The sequence below is a fragment of the Hemitrygon akajei genome, chromosome 26, assembly GCF_048418815.1.
Source record: "Hemitrygon akajei chromosome 26, sHemAka1.3, whole genome shotgun sequence".
NCBI classification, from domain to species: domain Eukaryota; kingdom Metazoa; phylum Chordata; class Chondrichthyes; order Myliobatiformes; family Dasyatidae; genus Hemitrygon; species Hemitrygon akajei.
Window position 1 is genome coordinate 21,738,124 of NC_133149.1, and position 17,720 is coordinate 21,755,843.

Sequence of the window (17,720 nt, forward strand, 5' to 3'; positions counted from 1 at the left end):
ATGTTAGCCGTGAAGATGAAAGACCTATAATTTGCTGCCAGTACAGATGAAAATAATTGATCAAAAATTCCACTCATGAATAATAAACACAGCCTGTTTCACTTTTGGCAACACTTTTGTTGGTTCATGTTGTTCCAAAAGCTACATTTCAACATCTCTGCTCCTGCTAGTATTTTGTTGAATTGAATTGACTTGACTTTATTTCTTACATCCTTCACATACATGAGGAGTAAAAATCTTTACGTTACATCTGTCTAAATGTGCAATGTGCAATTTATAGTCATTTGTAATAAATAGTATGTACACCACGACAGTCAATATAATATAGAAATACAATCTTATCAATGTGAATTAATCAGTGTGAATGGTGAAATTCAACAATTCTGCAATGCCATCATGCGAAGAAATAAATGGGAAAATCAGGGAAAATAGGAAGCCACCTCTAACTCATTCATCTGTCTTCATTCACATTGACTGAGACTTTGGACTAATGGAATTAACTCTTACATAACTGCAGCAGAGAACTGAAGACATACCACATTATATAACTCAAAAATAAAGGCACAGAAATAAACCTTCCCTTGCAGTAAGGTTTTCTAGTGCTGCAACGGTGGTGCTTAACTTAGAGTTGTAAGAGGATGGGATCCAGAGCACGAGAACGGATATTGAAGTGGTAATGGAGAAAGATGTTGCTAAGCCTACATATAAAGTCAGGAATTGAAAGATTGGGCATGGTGGGACTAATGTTGTGAGCTGCATATATCTCAATACCAGGAGTATTATAGGAAAAGTAGATGAGCTTAGGGCATGGATCAGCATGTGGAATTATGACATTGTAGCCATGAGTGAGACTTGGTCGCAGGAGGGGCAGCATTGGCAGCTCAATATTCCAGGGTTCCGTTGTTTTAAATATGATAGAGTGGGACGGATTCAAGAAGGAAGGGGGCCATTCCCAGTCAGGGAAATGTCACAGCAGTACTCAGACAGGACAGACTGAAGAGCTCATCTAGTGAAGCTTTATGGGTAGAACTGAGGGATAAGAAAGGTATGATCACGATAATGGGATTATAGACAACACATTAAAATACACTTTAAATAAAGGAGCAAATTTGTAGAGAGATCGCAGAATGTAGCAAGAAACAAGGTTGTGATAGCAGGTGATTTTAACTTTCCACATATTGATTTTTTCAACGCAGCACAAAATGAATGAACGTATTGATTTGGACTCCCATACTGTAAAGGGCTGGATGGGAATGAGTTTGTTAAATGTACTCAGGAAATAATCAGTACATAGAAGTCCCAACCAGAGACGGTATGGTACTAGATCTCCTATTAGGGAATGAGACAGGGCAGGTGACAGAAATTTGTGTAGAGGAACATTTTGCATCTAGTGATCATAATGCCATTAGTTTCAAGGTAATTGTGGAAAAGGATGGGTCTGGTCCTCGAGGTGAGATTCCAAACTGGAAAAAGGCCAATTTTGATGGTATCAGAAAGGATCTGGACAGGCTGTTTTCTGGCAAAGGTGTACTTAGTATGTAGGAGGCCTACAAAAGTGAAATCTTAGGAGTACAAAGCTTGCATGTACCTGTCAGAATAAAAGGTAAAGTTAACAGGTTTAGGGAACCTTGATTTTTGAGAGATATTGAGGCCCTAGTTAAGAAAAAAGGAGGTGCGTAGCAGGTAGAAGCAGGTAGGAACAAACGAGGACTTATGGAGCATAAGAAATGCAAGAGAACGCATAAGAAGGAAATTAAGAGTGCTAAATGAAGACATAAGGTTGCTCTAGAAGACAAGGTGATGAAGGAGAATCCTAAGGGCTTCTACCAATATATTAAAAGCAAAAGGCTAGAAAGGTACCTAGGCCACAAACTTATCAAACACCCCTGCTGTGGGCACTTTCTGGAGGTCCAAGATCCAAGATTTTTGCATCTGTATTCATTTGGAAGGCAGATGCAGAGTCTATAGAAATGAGGCAATGCAGCAGCAAGGTCATAGACTTCATACAGATTACACAGGAGGAGGTGTTTGCTGTCTTGAGGCAAATTAGGGTGGATAAATCCCCAGGGCTTGACAATGTGTTCTTTTGGAACCCGTGGGAGGCTAGTGCTGAAATTGCAGGGGCCCCAGCAGAGATTTTTAAAACATCCTTAGCCATGGGTGTGGTTCCAGATGATTGGAGGACAGCTAATGTTCTTTAATTGTTTAAGAAAATCTCTAAGAGTAAGTCAGGAAATTATAGGCTGGTGAGCTTGACATCAGTAAGTGGGAATGTTATTGGGATGGACCAGATATATAAGTATTTGAATAGACAGACACTGATTAGGGTTAGTCAACAGGACTTTGTGTATGATAAGTCATGTCTAACCAATCTTAGAGTTTTTCAAGGAGGTTACCAGGAAAGTTGATGAAGGCAAGGCAGTGGATGTTGTCTATATGGGCTTTCACATTTGAATAGACATGGCATGATTAGAGATAGTCAGTATAGCTTTGTGTGTGATATGTCATATCCAACCAATCTAACAGAGTTTTTTCAAAGAAGTTACTAGAAAAGTTGATGAAGACAAGGCAGTGGATGTTGTCTATATGGGCTTTAACAAGGCATCTGACAAGGTTCTGCATGTGAGTTTGGTCAAGAAAGTTCAGTCGCTCGACATTCAAGATGAGGTAGTAAATTGGATTGGACTTTGGCTTCACAGAAGAAGCCAATCTACAGTGGTAGTAGATGGTTGCTTCTCTGATTGGAGGCCTCTGAGTGGTGAGCCACATAGATTGAAGCTGGGTCCGTTGCTGTTTGTCATCCATATCAATGATCTGGATGATAACGTGGTTAACTGGATCAGCAAATTTGCAGATGACACCAAGATTGGGGGTGTAATGGACAGCAAAGAAGACGATCACAGCTTGCAGTGGGATCCGAACCAGCTGGTGAAATGGGTTAAAAAATGGCGGTTGGAATTTAATGCAGACAAGTGTGAGGTGTTGCACTTTGGAAGGACCAATCAGAGTAGGCCTTACACAGTGAGTGGTAGGGCACTGAGGAATGCTGTAGAACAAAGGGATCTGGGAATACGGGTCCATAATTCATTGAAAATGGCATCACAGGTAAATAGGGTTCTAAAGAAAGCTTTTGGCACACTGGCCTTCATAAATCACTGTATTGAGTACAGGAGATGGGATGTTATGTTGAAGTTGTACAAGATGTTGGTGAGGCCCAATTTGGATTATTGTGTCCAGTTTTGGTCACCTACCTACAGGAAAGATGTAAATAAGGTTGAACGAGTACAGAGAAAATTTACAAGGATGTTGCCGGGTCTGGAGGACCTGAATTATAAGGAAAGATTAAATAGGTTAGGACATTATTTATTGGAACTGAGGGGAGATTTGATAGAGGCATGCAAAATTATAAAGGATATAGATAGGGCAAATTCAAGCAGGCTTTTTCCATTGTGGTTGGGTGAGACTAGAACTAGAGGTCATGGGTTAAGTGTGAAAGGTGAACGGTTTAAGGGGAACATGAGGGAGAACTTTTTCAGAGAGTGGAGAGAGTGTGGAACCAGCTGCCAGCATAAGTGGTGGATGCAGGATCTATTTCAACATTGAAGGGAAAGTTGGATAGGTACATGGATGGGGAGGGTATAGAGGACTATGTTTTGGGTACAGATCAATGGGACTAGGCAGATTAATGGTTTGCATGGACTAGATAGACTGAAGGGCCTGTTTCTGTACTGTCATGTTCTATGACTCTATGAGATGGAATGTGGGCATAATGAGTTGAAATAACATCATAAATGATAGGGACAAAACTTAAGTGTTTAGTGAACATCATATTAATATCAAGTTGTATAGATTACTTGAAATATCTCTGTTCTGTTTATTTCTAAAAAGGGATAACAGGCTTTATAGGGAGAGTTCCATTTTTCTTTCTGGAGCAAACAAATGGAGTTGCATTTATATAGCACGTCTCCAGACTTAGGCACATCTGAAGGCACCTTGTACCATTTGATAGAAGGTTTTGCTGTGAAATGTCACCAGTGCTAACACTGTAACATTGCCCAAGTCATTGGTTTCTGATGTGGAATGTGAATAAGCTAAATTCCCAATTTTTTCTTCAAAATTTGTTCATAGGACATTTTGCATCATTCGATTGTTCAGTTTAACCAGATAACTTAGTCACCCAGCCCTGGATGTCTAATACTCTCACCTCACTGATGAACCAACAGCTCAGATTATTAATCAGGGCATTCCTAACCTGTGTTGCCCCACATCATTCTGATTATCAAATGAATTACTAGATGGAGTAAACTTAATCGAGCTTGGCATGGAGATAACCCACAGGAGCAGATAGAACACCAGTTTTAAATCCACATAATATTACTCAATGCTAATTTAGCTGAATATAAATCTGGTGCCAAACTAGCCATAAAACGATCCTGTCAAAATAGTTCAAATTTCTGCAGTGAATACCTGGATGGTGAAGGATGTGACCCAGTTTATTCCACACCTGCTGCCATTATCATGTGCTTTAAAGAGAACAGACAGGAAAGCAGTTGCAGTCTGAAAGCACCTACCATCAGGTTCAAGGACAGCTTCAAACCGAGTTATAAGACTTTTGTTCTTTTTTTTAATTGTTTTTTATGCATTTTCTACAACACTACAAACAAAAAAAAACCCAAAAACAAAATAGGAAATTAGTACAGTGCAAGATAAGCATACAATAGTAATATAATACAAAATAAAATAATTGAAAAAGCACCCAAGTCGAAGTCGTGTAAAGTTAGTGTCCACCCCCAACCCCACAAAAAACTCCAGACCAACCAAAACAAAATGTAGAAAATATAAATCAGAACATTCAAACCCCCAAAACTGTAAATACACTTGAAAACAGAAGATAATAATGCCTACTACCAAAAAAAGCTGAAAGCAAGGGACCGAAAAAAAACTTAACTAAAAGTAAAGTTATGAAAATACTCAATAAAAGGTCCCCAGACCTTATGAAACTTTATATCCGAATTAAGAATTGAATAATAAATTTTTTCAAGGTCTAAACAGGACATGATATCGTTAAGCCATTGAACATGCATGGGCGGGGCAACATCTCTCCATCTAAGAAGAATTAGACGTCTAGCCAGGAGAGAAGCAAAAGATAATATTCGACATTTAGTCGAACTCAAGCGTATATCTGTCTCACCCAAGAAACCAAACAGAGCAATTAAAGGGTTAGGTTCTAAGTGGCGATTCAGAATACAGGATAAAGTTATAAAAACATCTCTCCAAAATTTCTCTAGACTAGGACAGGCCCAATACATATGATTAAGAGAAGCCTCGCCACTTTTGCATTTATCACAAAGAGGACTAATATTAGGGTAAAATCGAGATAGTTTAGATTTGGACATATGGGCCCTATCTTAAACTGTAAAAGACTGTGGCGAGCACAAAGAGAAGTTGAATTAACCGATTTGAGAATCGAGTCCCAAACCTCATCAGATAAAGGGATATTTAAGTCATGCTCCCAAGCCATTCTGATTTTATCCACAGGGGCACGCCGTAAGGATACTTATTTATCATGAATAGAAGATATTAAACCTTTACCCAATGGATTAATAGAAAGAAATAAGTCCATAGCATTTTTCTTGGGCATTTCAGGGAAGTTGGGAAATAAAGGATTGATAAAATGTCTAATTTGGAGATATCTAAAGAAATGGGCATTAGGTAGATTGAACTTAGCAGAGAGCTGTTGAAAGGATGCGAAGCGATTATCGATAAAAAGATCTTCAAAATACCTAATGCCCTTCCTATACCAATCATAGAATGTTGACTCATACATAGTAGGTAGAAAAAGATGATTATGTAAAATAGAAAGGGAAAAACCATAAAAAACATAAAATTTCCTAAACTGGGCCCATATTCGCAAAGTATGTCTAACTAGAGGATTAACAATTAGTCTAGACAAACTACTAGGGAGTGCAGAACCAAGAAGTGCAGAAATAGATAGATCTTTAGTGGAATTCAGCTCCATTGCTACCCATTTAGGGCGGTCAGACTGGCTATGGAAAAAAGACCAGAAGATAAGACAACGAATGTTAGCTGCCCAGTAGTATAGACGAAAATTAGGTAAGGCCATGCCACCCTCTTTTTTAGATTTTTGAAGATAAACTTTATTAATTCTAGAACGCTTACTCTTCCACAGATAGGACAAAATAATAGTCTAAGGAATCAAAAAAGGTTTTAGAAATGAAAATTGGAATAGATTGAAATAAATATAAAAATTTAGGGAGAACATACATTTTAATAATATTAATACGACCTACCAAGGACATAGATAGAGGTGACCATTGTGACAAACTCTGTTTTGTAGAGTACAAAAGATTAGCAAAATTTTCACGAACAAGATCTTTAAACTTCCTTGTAACTGTAATACCAAGGTAGGTAAATTGATTATCAACTACTTTAAAGGGGAGGTCGCAAAATGCTAATAATTGTGCTTCTTTATTAATTGGGAAAAGTTCACTCTTATGTAAATTAAGTTTATAGCCAGAGAACTGGCTAAATTGATCAAGAAGTGAAAACATTGGAGGTAAGGATGTGGATGGATTTGAAAGAAAAAGTAATAGATCATCAGCATAAAGAGAAACTTTATGCTCAACACCTCCCCTTCGGATCCCTGTCAATTCAGGACAGCTTAGAAATGCAGTAGCCAGAGGCTCTACAGCCAAATCAAAAAGAAAGGGAGTTATAAGACTTTTGAACAGACTTTTGTATGATAAGATGGACTCTTGGCCTCTCAATCTACCTCTCAATCTTGCACTGCACTGCACTCTTTTGATAGCTTTGACACTTCACTCTGCATGGTTATTGTTTTACCTTGTTCTAGCTCAATGCGCTGTGTAATGATGTGAGCTGCATGAACAGTACCCAAGACAAGCTTTTCACTGTATTTTGGCACATGTAATAAACTAAAACCAAAACCTGGTCGAGCAAACAAAGAACACAATTCTTCTTGCACTGATGGGTCTCATTTTTACTTAGTGAGTTCTTTTTGGAAATGGACTTTTGGTCAGGCCACCTAGTAAGAACTGTTCTTTTTTAAATAGTTCTGAGACCTTTGCTGAACAACTGGAAGAGATAGGTGTGCCTGATCCATTTGAAGGATACTTTCTCTAACCATATAAGGCCTCATATTGGATAGTAAAATCAACATGAATCTAACCCTACTGACTTAAGGAAATTAAAGCTACCGACTGAACCAAGCCAGTTCACATTAGATGGCATGTAGGTAATTGCATAGTTTTTTTTTTGGAAGTGATGTTAATGCTTGATTAACTCAGGAAGCTTCAAACCACCTATTGCACTGCCAGGAACCTTCAAGTGACCACTTTGAATTTGATCGCAGGAGATAAATTTACAGAACACTTTCCAAAATATTCTAAACATCATTACTGACTTCCACTGTGCAAATGGATTTGAACTATCTATCTAAAAGCGTTAGGCTACAGTCGGTCAATGATCAGAACAATCTTAAAGGATAAAGTAAGAATAATGCAGCATCTGAAGGCCCTGCCCCGATGAAAGCTACAATTATTACTAAGCAACGCAGTGGTTTAATTATTGAAATACATACGTTTCTTAAGTGTTTTAGATGCATAGAAAGGTAAAATATACTGAGACAAACGTTTGACTAATTGACACTAAATAATACCGGATCTACCTATAAGACCATAAGATAAAGGAGCAGAAGTCGGCCATTTGGCCCAGCGAGTCTGCTCTGCCATTCTATCATGAGCTGATCCATTCTCCCCTTTAGTCCCACTCCCACGCCTTCTCACTATAACCTTTGATGCCCTGACTACTCAGATACCTATCAATCTCTGCCTTAAATACACCCAATGACTTGGCCTCCACTGCCGCCCATGGCAACAAATTCCATGGATTCACCACCCTCTGGCTAAAAAAATTTCTTCGCATCTCTGTTCTGAATGGTGCCCTTCAATCCATAAGTCATGCCCTCTCATACCAGACTCCCCCACCATGGGAAACAACTTTGCCACATCCACTCTGTCCATGCCTTTCAACATTCAAAATGTTTCTATGAGGTCCCTCCTCATTCCAACTTAGAGAACTTCGGGTATTTTTTTCGATTCCTGATCCGCGGTAACCTACGCACATTCTCCTGTATACTTTAAATCATCTCTAGATTACTTATAATACCTAATACAATGTAAATACTATGTAAATAGTTGTTATACTGTATTGTTTAGGAAATAATGACAAGAAAAAAAAGTCTGTACATGCTTAAACAACGAGTGCTGGAGAGAGAACTTCCGGGTTTTCCCGGTCCACAGTTGGTTGAATCCATGCATGCGGAACCCGCGGATAAGGAGGGCCGACTGTATATTGAATAGATTGAAAAACATGCAAAAAACAGAAATACTGTATATTAAAGTGAGGTAGTGTCCAAAGATTCAATGTCCATTTAGGAATCGGATGGCAGAGGGGAAGAAGCTGTTCCTGAATCATTGAGTGTGTGCCTTCAGGCTTTTATAACTCCTACCTGATGGTATCAGTGAGAAAAGAGCATGCCCTTGGTGCTCGAGGTCCTTAATAATGGACGCCGATTTCTGAGACACTGTTCCCTGAAGATGTCCTGGGTACTTTGTAGGCTAGTACCCAAGATGGAGCTGACTAGATTTACAACCCTCTGCAGCGTCTTTCGGTCCTGTGCAGTAGCCCCCCCACCCCCCCACCCCATACCAGACAATGATGCAGCCTGTCAGAATACGATCCACGGTACAACTATAGAAGTTTTTGAGTGTATTTGTTGACATGCCAAATCTTTTCAAACTCCTAATGAAGTATAGCCACTGTCTTGCCTTCTTTATAACTACATCGATATGTTGGGACCAGGTTAGATCCTCAGAGATCTTGACACCCAGGAACTTGAAGCTGCTCACTCTCTCCACTTCTGATCCCTCTATGAGGATTGGTACTTCGCCTTACCCTTCCTGAAGTCCACAATCAACTCTTTTGTCTTACTGACGTTGAGTGCCAGGTTGTTGCTGCGGCACCACTCTGCTAGTTGGCATATCTCACTCCTGTATGCCCTCTCGTCACCACCTGAGATTCTACCAACAATGGATGTATCATCAGCAAATTTATAGATGGGGTTTGAGCTATGTCTAGCAACACAGTCATGTGTATAAAGAGAGTAGAGCAGTGGGCTAAACACCCACCCCAGGGGTGTACCAGTGTTGATCATCAGCGAGGAGGAGATGTTATCACCAATCTGCACAGACTGTGGTCTTCCAGTTAGGAAGTCGAGGATCCAATTGCAGAGGGAGGTACAGAGGCCCAGGTTCTGCAACTTCTCAATCAGGATTGTGGGAATGATGGTATTAAATGCTGAGCTATAGTCGATGAACAGCATCCTGACAAAGGTGTTTGTGTTGTCCAGGTGGTCTAAAACCATGTGGAGAGCCATTGACCTATTGTGGTGATAAGCAAGTTGCAACGGGGCTAGGTCCTTGCTGGGGCAGGAGTTCCGTCTAGTCATGACCAACCTCTCAAAGCGCTTCATCACTGTAGACGTGAGTGCCTCTGGGCGATAGTCATTAAGGCTGCTCAGATTATTCTTCTTAGGCACTGGTATAATTGTTGCCTTTTTAAAGCAAGTGGGAACTTCCGCCAGTGAAAATGTCCTTGAGTACTCCCGCTAGTTGGTTGCCACAGGTTTTCAGAGCCTTACCAGGTACTCCACCGGGACCTTCCTCTCCACTTCTGATCCCTCTATGAGGATTGGTATGTGTTCCTTTGTCTCACCCTTCCTGAAGTCCACAATCAGCTCTTTCGTCTTACTGACGTTGAGTGCCAGGTTGTTGCTGCGGCACCATTCCACTAGTTGGCGTATCTCACTCCTGTACACCCTCTCGTCACCACCTGAGATTCTACCAACAATGGTTGTATCATCAGCAAATTTATAGATGGTATTTGAGCTATGCCTAGCCACACAGTCATGTGTATATAGGGAGTAGAGCAGTGGGCTAAGCACACACCCCTGAGGTGTGCTAGTGTTGATTGTCAGCCACACAGATTGTGGTCTTCCAGTTAGGAAGTCGAGGATCCAATTGCAGTGGGAGGTACAGAGGCCCAGGTTCTGCAACTTCTCAATCATAATTGTGGGAATGATGGTATTAAATGCTGAGCTATAGTCGATGAACAGCATCCTGACGTAGGTGTTTGTGTTGTTCAGGTGGTCTAAAGCTGTTTGGAGAGTCATTGAGACTGCATCTGTCATTGACCTATTGGGGCGATAGGCAAATTGCAATGGGTCCAGGTCCTTGCTGAGGCAGGAGTTCAGTCTAGTCATGTCCAACTTCTCAAAGTGTTTCATCACTGTTGATGTGAGTGCTCCCAGGTGATAGTCATTAAGGCAGCCCAAATTATTCTTCTTCGGCACTGGTATAATTGTTGCCTTTTTGAAGCAAGTGGGAACTTCTGCCCGTAGCAGTGAGAGGTTGAAAATGTTCTTGAATATTCCCACTAGTTAGTTGGCATAGGTTTTCAGGGCCCTACCAGGTACTCCATTGGGACCTTCTGCCTTGCGAGGGTTCACTCTCTTTAAAGACAGCCCAACGTCGGCCTCTGAGACAGAGATCACAGGGTTATCAGGTGCAGCAGGGATCTTCACAGCTGTAGTTGTGTTCTCCCTTTCAAAGTGTGCATAGAAGGCGTTGAGTTCATCTGGTAGTGAAGCATCGCTGTCATTCATACTATTGGTTTTCACTTTGTAGGAAGTAATGTCTTGCAAACCCTGTCAGAGTTGCCATGCATCTGATGACGCATCCATCCTCATTCAAAATTGTCTCTTCACCCTTGAAATAGCCCTCCGCAAATCATACCTGCTTTTCTACTACAGGCCTGGGTTACCAGACTTGAATGCCATAGATCTAGCCTTTAGCAGATGATTCCCTGCTTTTCTTACTCAAGGAAATATCTACTTCCTATTTATTCTCCTCAGAATGTTATTCACCATAAGTAAATCTCTCTCAGTGGCTTTTTTTCCAATCTCAGCTTTTCCTATCTTTCCTCAAGGAACAATTTTTAGGTTCTGGTGACATCCTGCTTCCGAAGATAAGACATAAAAAATTAAGGCAGGTATATATATATATATGTGTGTATATATATGTATATATATATTTATAAATAAGAGAGAGAGAGAGAGAGAGAGAGAGAGAGAGAGAGAGAGAGAGAGAGAGAGAGAGAGAGAGAGAAGCTATTGCCATTAGCAGAGAAGGTCACAGATTTAAAACATTGGAGTAAGATGAGAAAAATATGTTTTATTAACATGGCAAATAATTAGTGTGCACTGACAGTGTGGTGGATGCAAATTCCATTGTAGCTTTCACTTGGATATATTTCTGATGGGAAATTGCAGGGCTATGGAGAAAGAGCAGAGAAATGGTACTGACTTGATGGGCTGAATGGTCTCTCTGTGGTATCACAAACCTATGGTTAAACCATGACAATACAGGTCAATTTGCCTGTGGATATCAAAGCACTTGAATTGGCGGTGGGGAGGGGTATGCGTGTTTACACACACACACACACACACACACACACACACACACACACACACACACACACACACACACACACACACACACACACACACACACACACACACACACACACACACACACACACACACACACACACACACGAAGAGACACTTTATCCAAAAGGCTCGGGGACAACCATGTCTACTTTACTCTAGCATCAGGTGAAACCAGCTAATTCCACACAGGAATGAAGCCAAGCAGTCTTCTGGGTGATATGCTCAGTGCTGTACTCTACTCAGTAATGTACTTGCTCACTGAGCCATTAATTCTCATCATTTCCCACTAATTGGAGACATCTGAATATGTACAGAACCACGGGCAGGACTGCAACATGCCCCAGACTGAGGGCACAGATTTCCCAGTGAATATGAATGTGGACACATCTGGCCATTGTGGATTAGATGCACGTGACAACATTGCACTTTCGTTGCGAATGCCACCCCAGCACCAGGTCCAGTTCTGCGGAACCTGCCTCAAGTGCCTGAGCTGAAGACAGTGGCAACCAACGATAATGGGAAGTGATCGCCGTTCGGGTAGCAAAATAGCCTCGTGGGTAATCAGGGCATCATCCTTTGACCATTACATGATGGACTATGGGAAAAACTGGGTTTGCCTGGTGCAGTAATTATCCCTGAAATCGCTCTCATCTCTCTTTCTCCACATCCACATCCATTCGAACAGCTTTGTGTTTTACTGCACCTTCAAATGCAGCAACAACCCTGGACCTTCTGGTCCAGACCTACTCAATTTTTTTAAAATTTAGAAAACAGACTTCCGTGGCTGCACAATATTTAAATTATCCTGCCCAGTATTTTAATCTAAAACACTGAAATCCCATTGCAATAATGGTCAGGATCAGGATTTTGTGATGTGAATTTGTGCATTCTGGTGTGGGTCTTTTTTTGGTCAAACCTTTTGAGAAGTGAGAGGAAATCCAGCAGTGTTCTGCAGGTGATGGAGCTGAGTGTCGGGTCACTGCGAAAACGTCTAACAAAAGGTATCCCTGTAACAACGCGCAGCAGCTTCATTCTTACATAAAGCAAACGCCGCTTCATTAAATTCAACTGCAAGGATGAATCAACAATAAAATCATTTTGTAGGACATTTAAAAATAAAATCCGCCACAGCGGCGTTCATTTCACTTTTGTGATTAATCGAAATGCTCAGATTTTTTGTCTCAATTGCTCATTGTTAATTATATTGTTGAGAATTTACAAACCACTTACTCATCATCCCTGATTAATTCTTCCTCCTCTTCCGCCATCTGCTTTATTACCGGAGCCAAATTCTCCGTCTTCTCGTTGTAATTTCGGAAACAAACGTTGAGTTTCTCATCGAAATCGTTCACCAGATCCTCCATGGATTTGAAGCTCATAATTTCCGTGGTGAAATTGTCCAGCTCGCTTAGGTCTTCAAAGTGGGAGACTCCCGCCGTTCTCACCGATCCCAACTCGTTCAGGTTCTCCTCTTCCAGCTGCCCCCGTCCCCCGGCTCGGTCGGGTTTCAGCTCGTAGAAATCCTGCCATTCTTCATCGAGGGTGACGAGCGGAGCTGCCATCGAACCGGAGAGCGAGAGGCGAGTGCTCAGGAGCGGAGGACTGCGGAGAGACTGCGCATTGGAGAAGGTGAGATCATCTCCGCTCCAGAAAAAAAGAGCAGGGAGTTCACATCTCTCCCCCAAACCCATAACCCATCCCCGGTAACAGAGCAGAAGGAGATTTTTCGGCCCATCGGGTCCATGCCAGCTCACAGGAGAGCAATTCCATTAGATCTATTCCTCTGGTCCCCATCGTTTTTCATAATTAGGGGATATGAGAGACGGTAGATGGTTGAATCTGAGTAATAATCTACTGGAGGGACTTAGAGGGTCGAGTAACATCTATACTTTCCTTTTTCCCCACAAATGCTGCTCGGCCAGCTGAGTTCTTCCTGCAGGTTATTCGTTGCCCTTTTCAATAATTTTCCCCTCTGATCTCTCCTTGCCTTGGTAGAGTGCTGGTCCACAGGAGAGAGTTAAACCAGTGGAACTGCACACTGTCCGCACCCTCCATCATAAACCCATTCATGTTCATCCTAATCTGTGGGGCACAGGATAAACTCATCGGCTGTACGCCCATGATTTTGACAAGTTGGAGGGAGGCTTTTCATAGTGACCTTCCCAGTATTCCCTCTACATCCTATGAAGGTGACTGCATGATGGACAAGAGGAGAAACACTAAACTACTCCTTCTTCAATCTGGAGGATCAGTTAGGTACAAAAAGAAACAGCTTGCATTCGTGTAGATCCAAGAGAGACAGCAGATGCTGAGAACCTGGAGCAACACACAAATCACTGCAGGAACTCAGCTGACATTTCTGGTTGAAACTCAGTCCGGATGAAGGGTCTCAGCTCAAAATGTAAACTCCTCACTTCCCTCTATAGATACTACCTGACCTGCTGAGTTCCTCCAACATTTTGTGTGTATTGCATTTATGTAGGGCCTTTAATTTCTTAAAGCATCCCAGAAGACTTCAAGAGTGTTTATAACAAAATTTGAGACCCAACTACATAAAGTAGGTGAACAAACACCCCTTTCCCCTCTCAGCCATAAACAAACTGCTGGAGGAACGCAGCAGGTCGAGCAGCATCTGTGGGGAAAAAAGTAGCTGTCGACGATTGGGGTTAAAACCCTCCACCAGGACTGAGGACAGAGTTGAGTTGGCCAGTGTAAAGAAGAGAGAAATGGTCAGGCAGGAGTCTGAGGTGGTAGGGTAACACCAATGCCCTTGAACAGAAAAGCCTTCAAAAGGTAGTGGAATGCAGCCCAGTCCATCACAGGTAAAGCTCTCCCCACCACTGAGCACATCTACACAGAGCATCCATCATCGGGGATCCTCACCACCTAGGCCATGCTCTCTTCTCACTGCTACCATGGGCAAGGCGGCACAGGAGCCTCAGGACTCACACCATCAGGTTCAGGAACAGTTATTACCCCTCAACCATCAGGCTCTTGAACCAGGGGGGGATAATTACACTGAACTGATTACACAACCCATGGACACACTTTTAAGCACTTTGCAACTCATTTTCTCAATATTTATTGCTTATTTATTTATTATTATAATTACTTTATTCTCTTCTCTTTATTTGCACAGTTTGTTGTCATTGCCCACAAGAAAATGAATTTCAGGGTAGCATCTGGTGACAAATATCTACTTTGAAACTTTGAACTTAATTGGTGGAATAAGGAGGGGTGTAAGATGACAAGACAGATTCCACCGTTTGGGGGAGGAATAGGGAGTGGAGCTGAGATCTACTCACCTTTAATAGATTATAGTAGAGTAGCTGCCACACAGCTTCAGAGATTGTGTTCAATCTTGATCTCAGGTGCTGTCTATGTGGAGTTTGCATGTTCTCCCTGTGACTCAGTAGGTGTTTCTGGGTGCCCAGGTTTCGTCCCACGTTCCCAAAAATGTGCAAGTTGTGTAGACCAATGGACCTAGTGTGATTGTGAGTGGTAGAATGTGGGGAACATCGATTGGAAGGTGGGGATAACACAATAGGATGAGTGAGGGATGAGTAGAAGCAGGGCTTGATGTTAGATGTGGATTCGGTCCCATCAAATCTTCCTTAGATTTGAAAGCAGATAGCTGAGTTGTGGCTTTATCTTGAGCGCAGCTTGGACAGCTATTATAAAATAAGCGATTTACACTGAGATCCAGAGTGGTCTAAATGAAATTTTTGTTGAACAGAGAGTAGTGTTGATTATTTGATCAGCAAAGGAATTCAATGAAAAATGGGAAAGAAGTCGTAGGTTCTTGGATTCCCACAGCACAGAACAGGCCCTTCGGCCCACCATTTCTAGGTCATCCTTTGAGTACGATCTATACCAGCGATTAGCAAAGTAGGCTATATTCACCTTCACGGGGCTGGTGGAAATTTCTAAGGGGGCGGTAAAGGTAAAGATGGTGGTGGTGGAGGGATGATTGGTAGCAAGGGGGGCAGCAGAGGGATTACAGGCTGAGTTTAAGAAATGAATTACTTATTATAAGCATTTGATCCTCAGTGCCTCATAAGTGACTACAATGATCATTTCATTTCTTACTAATACACCGATCTCTTAGAATTTGCTTGAAGCACACTGAAGTTGTTGAAAAGCAATGTGGTATATCATGAGAAATCTGGACTGAAGAAATTGTGTTATTTCTGGGCCTGGTCCGCACATTATTCCTGTTCACGACTGTAGTACATTGTTAGCTAGTATGATTCCCCTGCTTTTGTCACACAGTGATGTAACTCCTGTGAATGAAGGTATGACATTCAACGGGGTAAAGGTCAGAATCTGCCATTTCAAATAGCCTTGACCACATTTCTCTAGCCCATGGCCCAAGTGAGATATCACTGCCCCGCGTTATGTACCTTCAGGCAGGGAGTCAGGTTTTGCCTGAGCTATGATGATGTCATAACTTTCCCCTTTATTAATTGCAGTTTTTGAGGTTGGATTTATTTTTTTGAGGTGGTCATTAATCCATAACAGAAATCAAAGAAACAGAGTGAACAAAAAAGAAGTGTAGACAGTACAGTGTGGAGTATGCACAGTTTACTGGCATGTTGTCACTTGCTTCCAGTACCAGATCTGTGTGTCTCGTAGCAGTGTTGAAATGCTTTTTTCAGCACTGTGTAAAAAGTAAAATATGTTCAGAGGTTGTTTAGTCAGGGTTACATATCTAGACAGCAGAACATGGAAGACAAAAGAGACTGCAGGCATTGCTGCAGAACAACAAATTTCACATCATATAAGTGATAATAAAGCTGATTCTGATTAGGATTTGGTATCTAGAACAAAAAAGCTTCGGAAGCGTGGCTTCTCCTCTGTCAATGAAGCCCTCACACATATTTCTTCAATTTGCCACTTGCCTACTCCAACACCCCCATCTCCACCACTCCCCCCAGGGAGAACAACAACCAAGTTGCTTTAGTCCTCACCTTTCACCCCAGTGGCATCCGTATCGAACACATTCTCCCAATAGCAGGCACGTCTTCCCCTTTCTGCTTGCCGCTGGGACCACTTTTCCAATGACTCTCCCGTCAACTTCTCCCTCCCTACCAACCCCTGTCTGTCCTGTGACACATTCCCCATTAACTGGAGGTGTGACACCTCTCCCTTTATTGATTCAGTTTCAGATTTATTTATCAAAACGTACAATGGACATGTCGGTTTTCATTAATAACCAACACACCTAGGGATGTGCTGGGGGCAGCCCACAAGTCAGAGTCACAGAAACAGGCCCCACAGCCCATCTAGTCTGTGCTGGACTATTGTTCTGCCTAGTTCCATCGACTTGCACCTGGACCATAACTCTCCATGTCCTTCCCAGCCATGTACTTATCAAAAATCCTCTTAAACCTCGAAATTGAATCTGCATCCACTACTTCTGCTGGCAGCTCATTCCACACACTCACCAGCCCCTCCAGTTCCCCTTAAATTTTTCATCTTTTGTCCTTAAACTATGGCCTCTAGTTCTAGTTTCACCCAACCTCTGTGGGGAAAAAAAACCTGCTTGCATTTATCCTATCTACACCCCTCATAATTTTGTATACTCTGTTGAATCTTCTCTCAATCTTCTACGTTCCAAGGAATAAAGTTGTAACCTATTCATCCTTTCCTAGAACTCAGGTCCTCAAGTCCCAGCAAAATCACCACAGTGCAAACATGGCATGTCCAAAAGGCTCAGCAGAACAAGACAGAACACAAGTAACAAAACAGCAACAGTAAAGCAAGCCCTGTTCCTCCCTCCCACCCTCCTTCTCACACACACAGACAGACCCCAACTCCAGGACAGGTCTCTGGCCTCCATTCTCCAGGCTTCAGCCATCGGGCTCCGATGAGTGTATATTTTGCCATATGATATCCTGAGCTTCATTTTCTTGCAGGCATTCACAGTAGAACAAAGGAATACAGTGGAATCAATGAAAAACTGCACACAACAGCTTGACAAGTAACCATTGTGCAAAAGTCAACAATCTGTGCAAACACAAAAAAAGGTAAATAAATGTTTCTGAGGATAGGAGTATAGAGTCCTTGAAAGTGAGTCTATAGGTTGTGGAATCAGTTCAGAGTTGAG

General features: G+C 41.9%; 1 protein-coding gene across 2 annotated transcripts in view; it reads right to left on the reverse strand.

The window, feature by feature from the left end:
• The window catches only part of fez1 (fasciculation and elongation protein zeta 1 (zygin I)), a 92,488-nt gene extending 79,270 nt beyond the window's left edge, over positions 1 to 13,218 (reverse strand). For both annotated transcript variants that reach the window (XM_073029710.1, XM_073029708.1), the window contains exon 1: positions 12,842 to 13,218. In XM_073029710.1, the coding sequence (XP_072885811.1) occupies positions 12,842 to 13,173 (332 nt within the window). In that variant the 5' untranslated portion in view covers positions 13,174 to 13,218. The remainder of the gene's footprint in view (positions 1 to 12,841) is intronic.
• Positions 13,219 to 17,720: the final 4,502 nt, after the last annotated feature.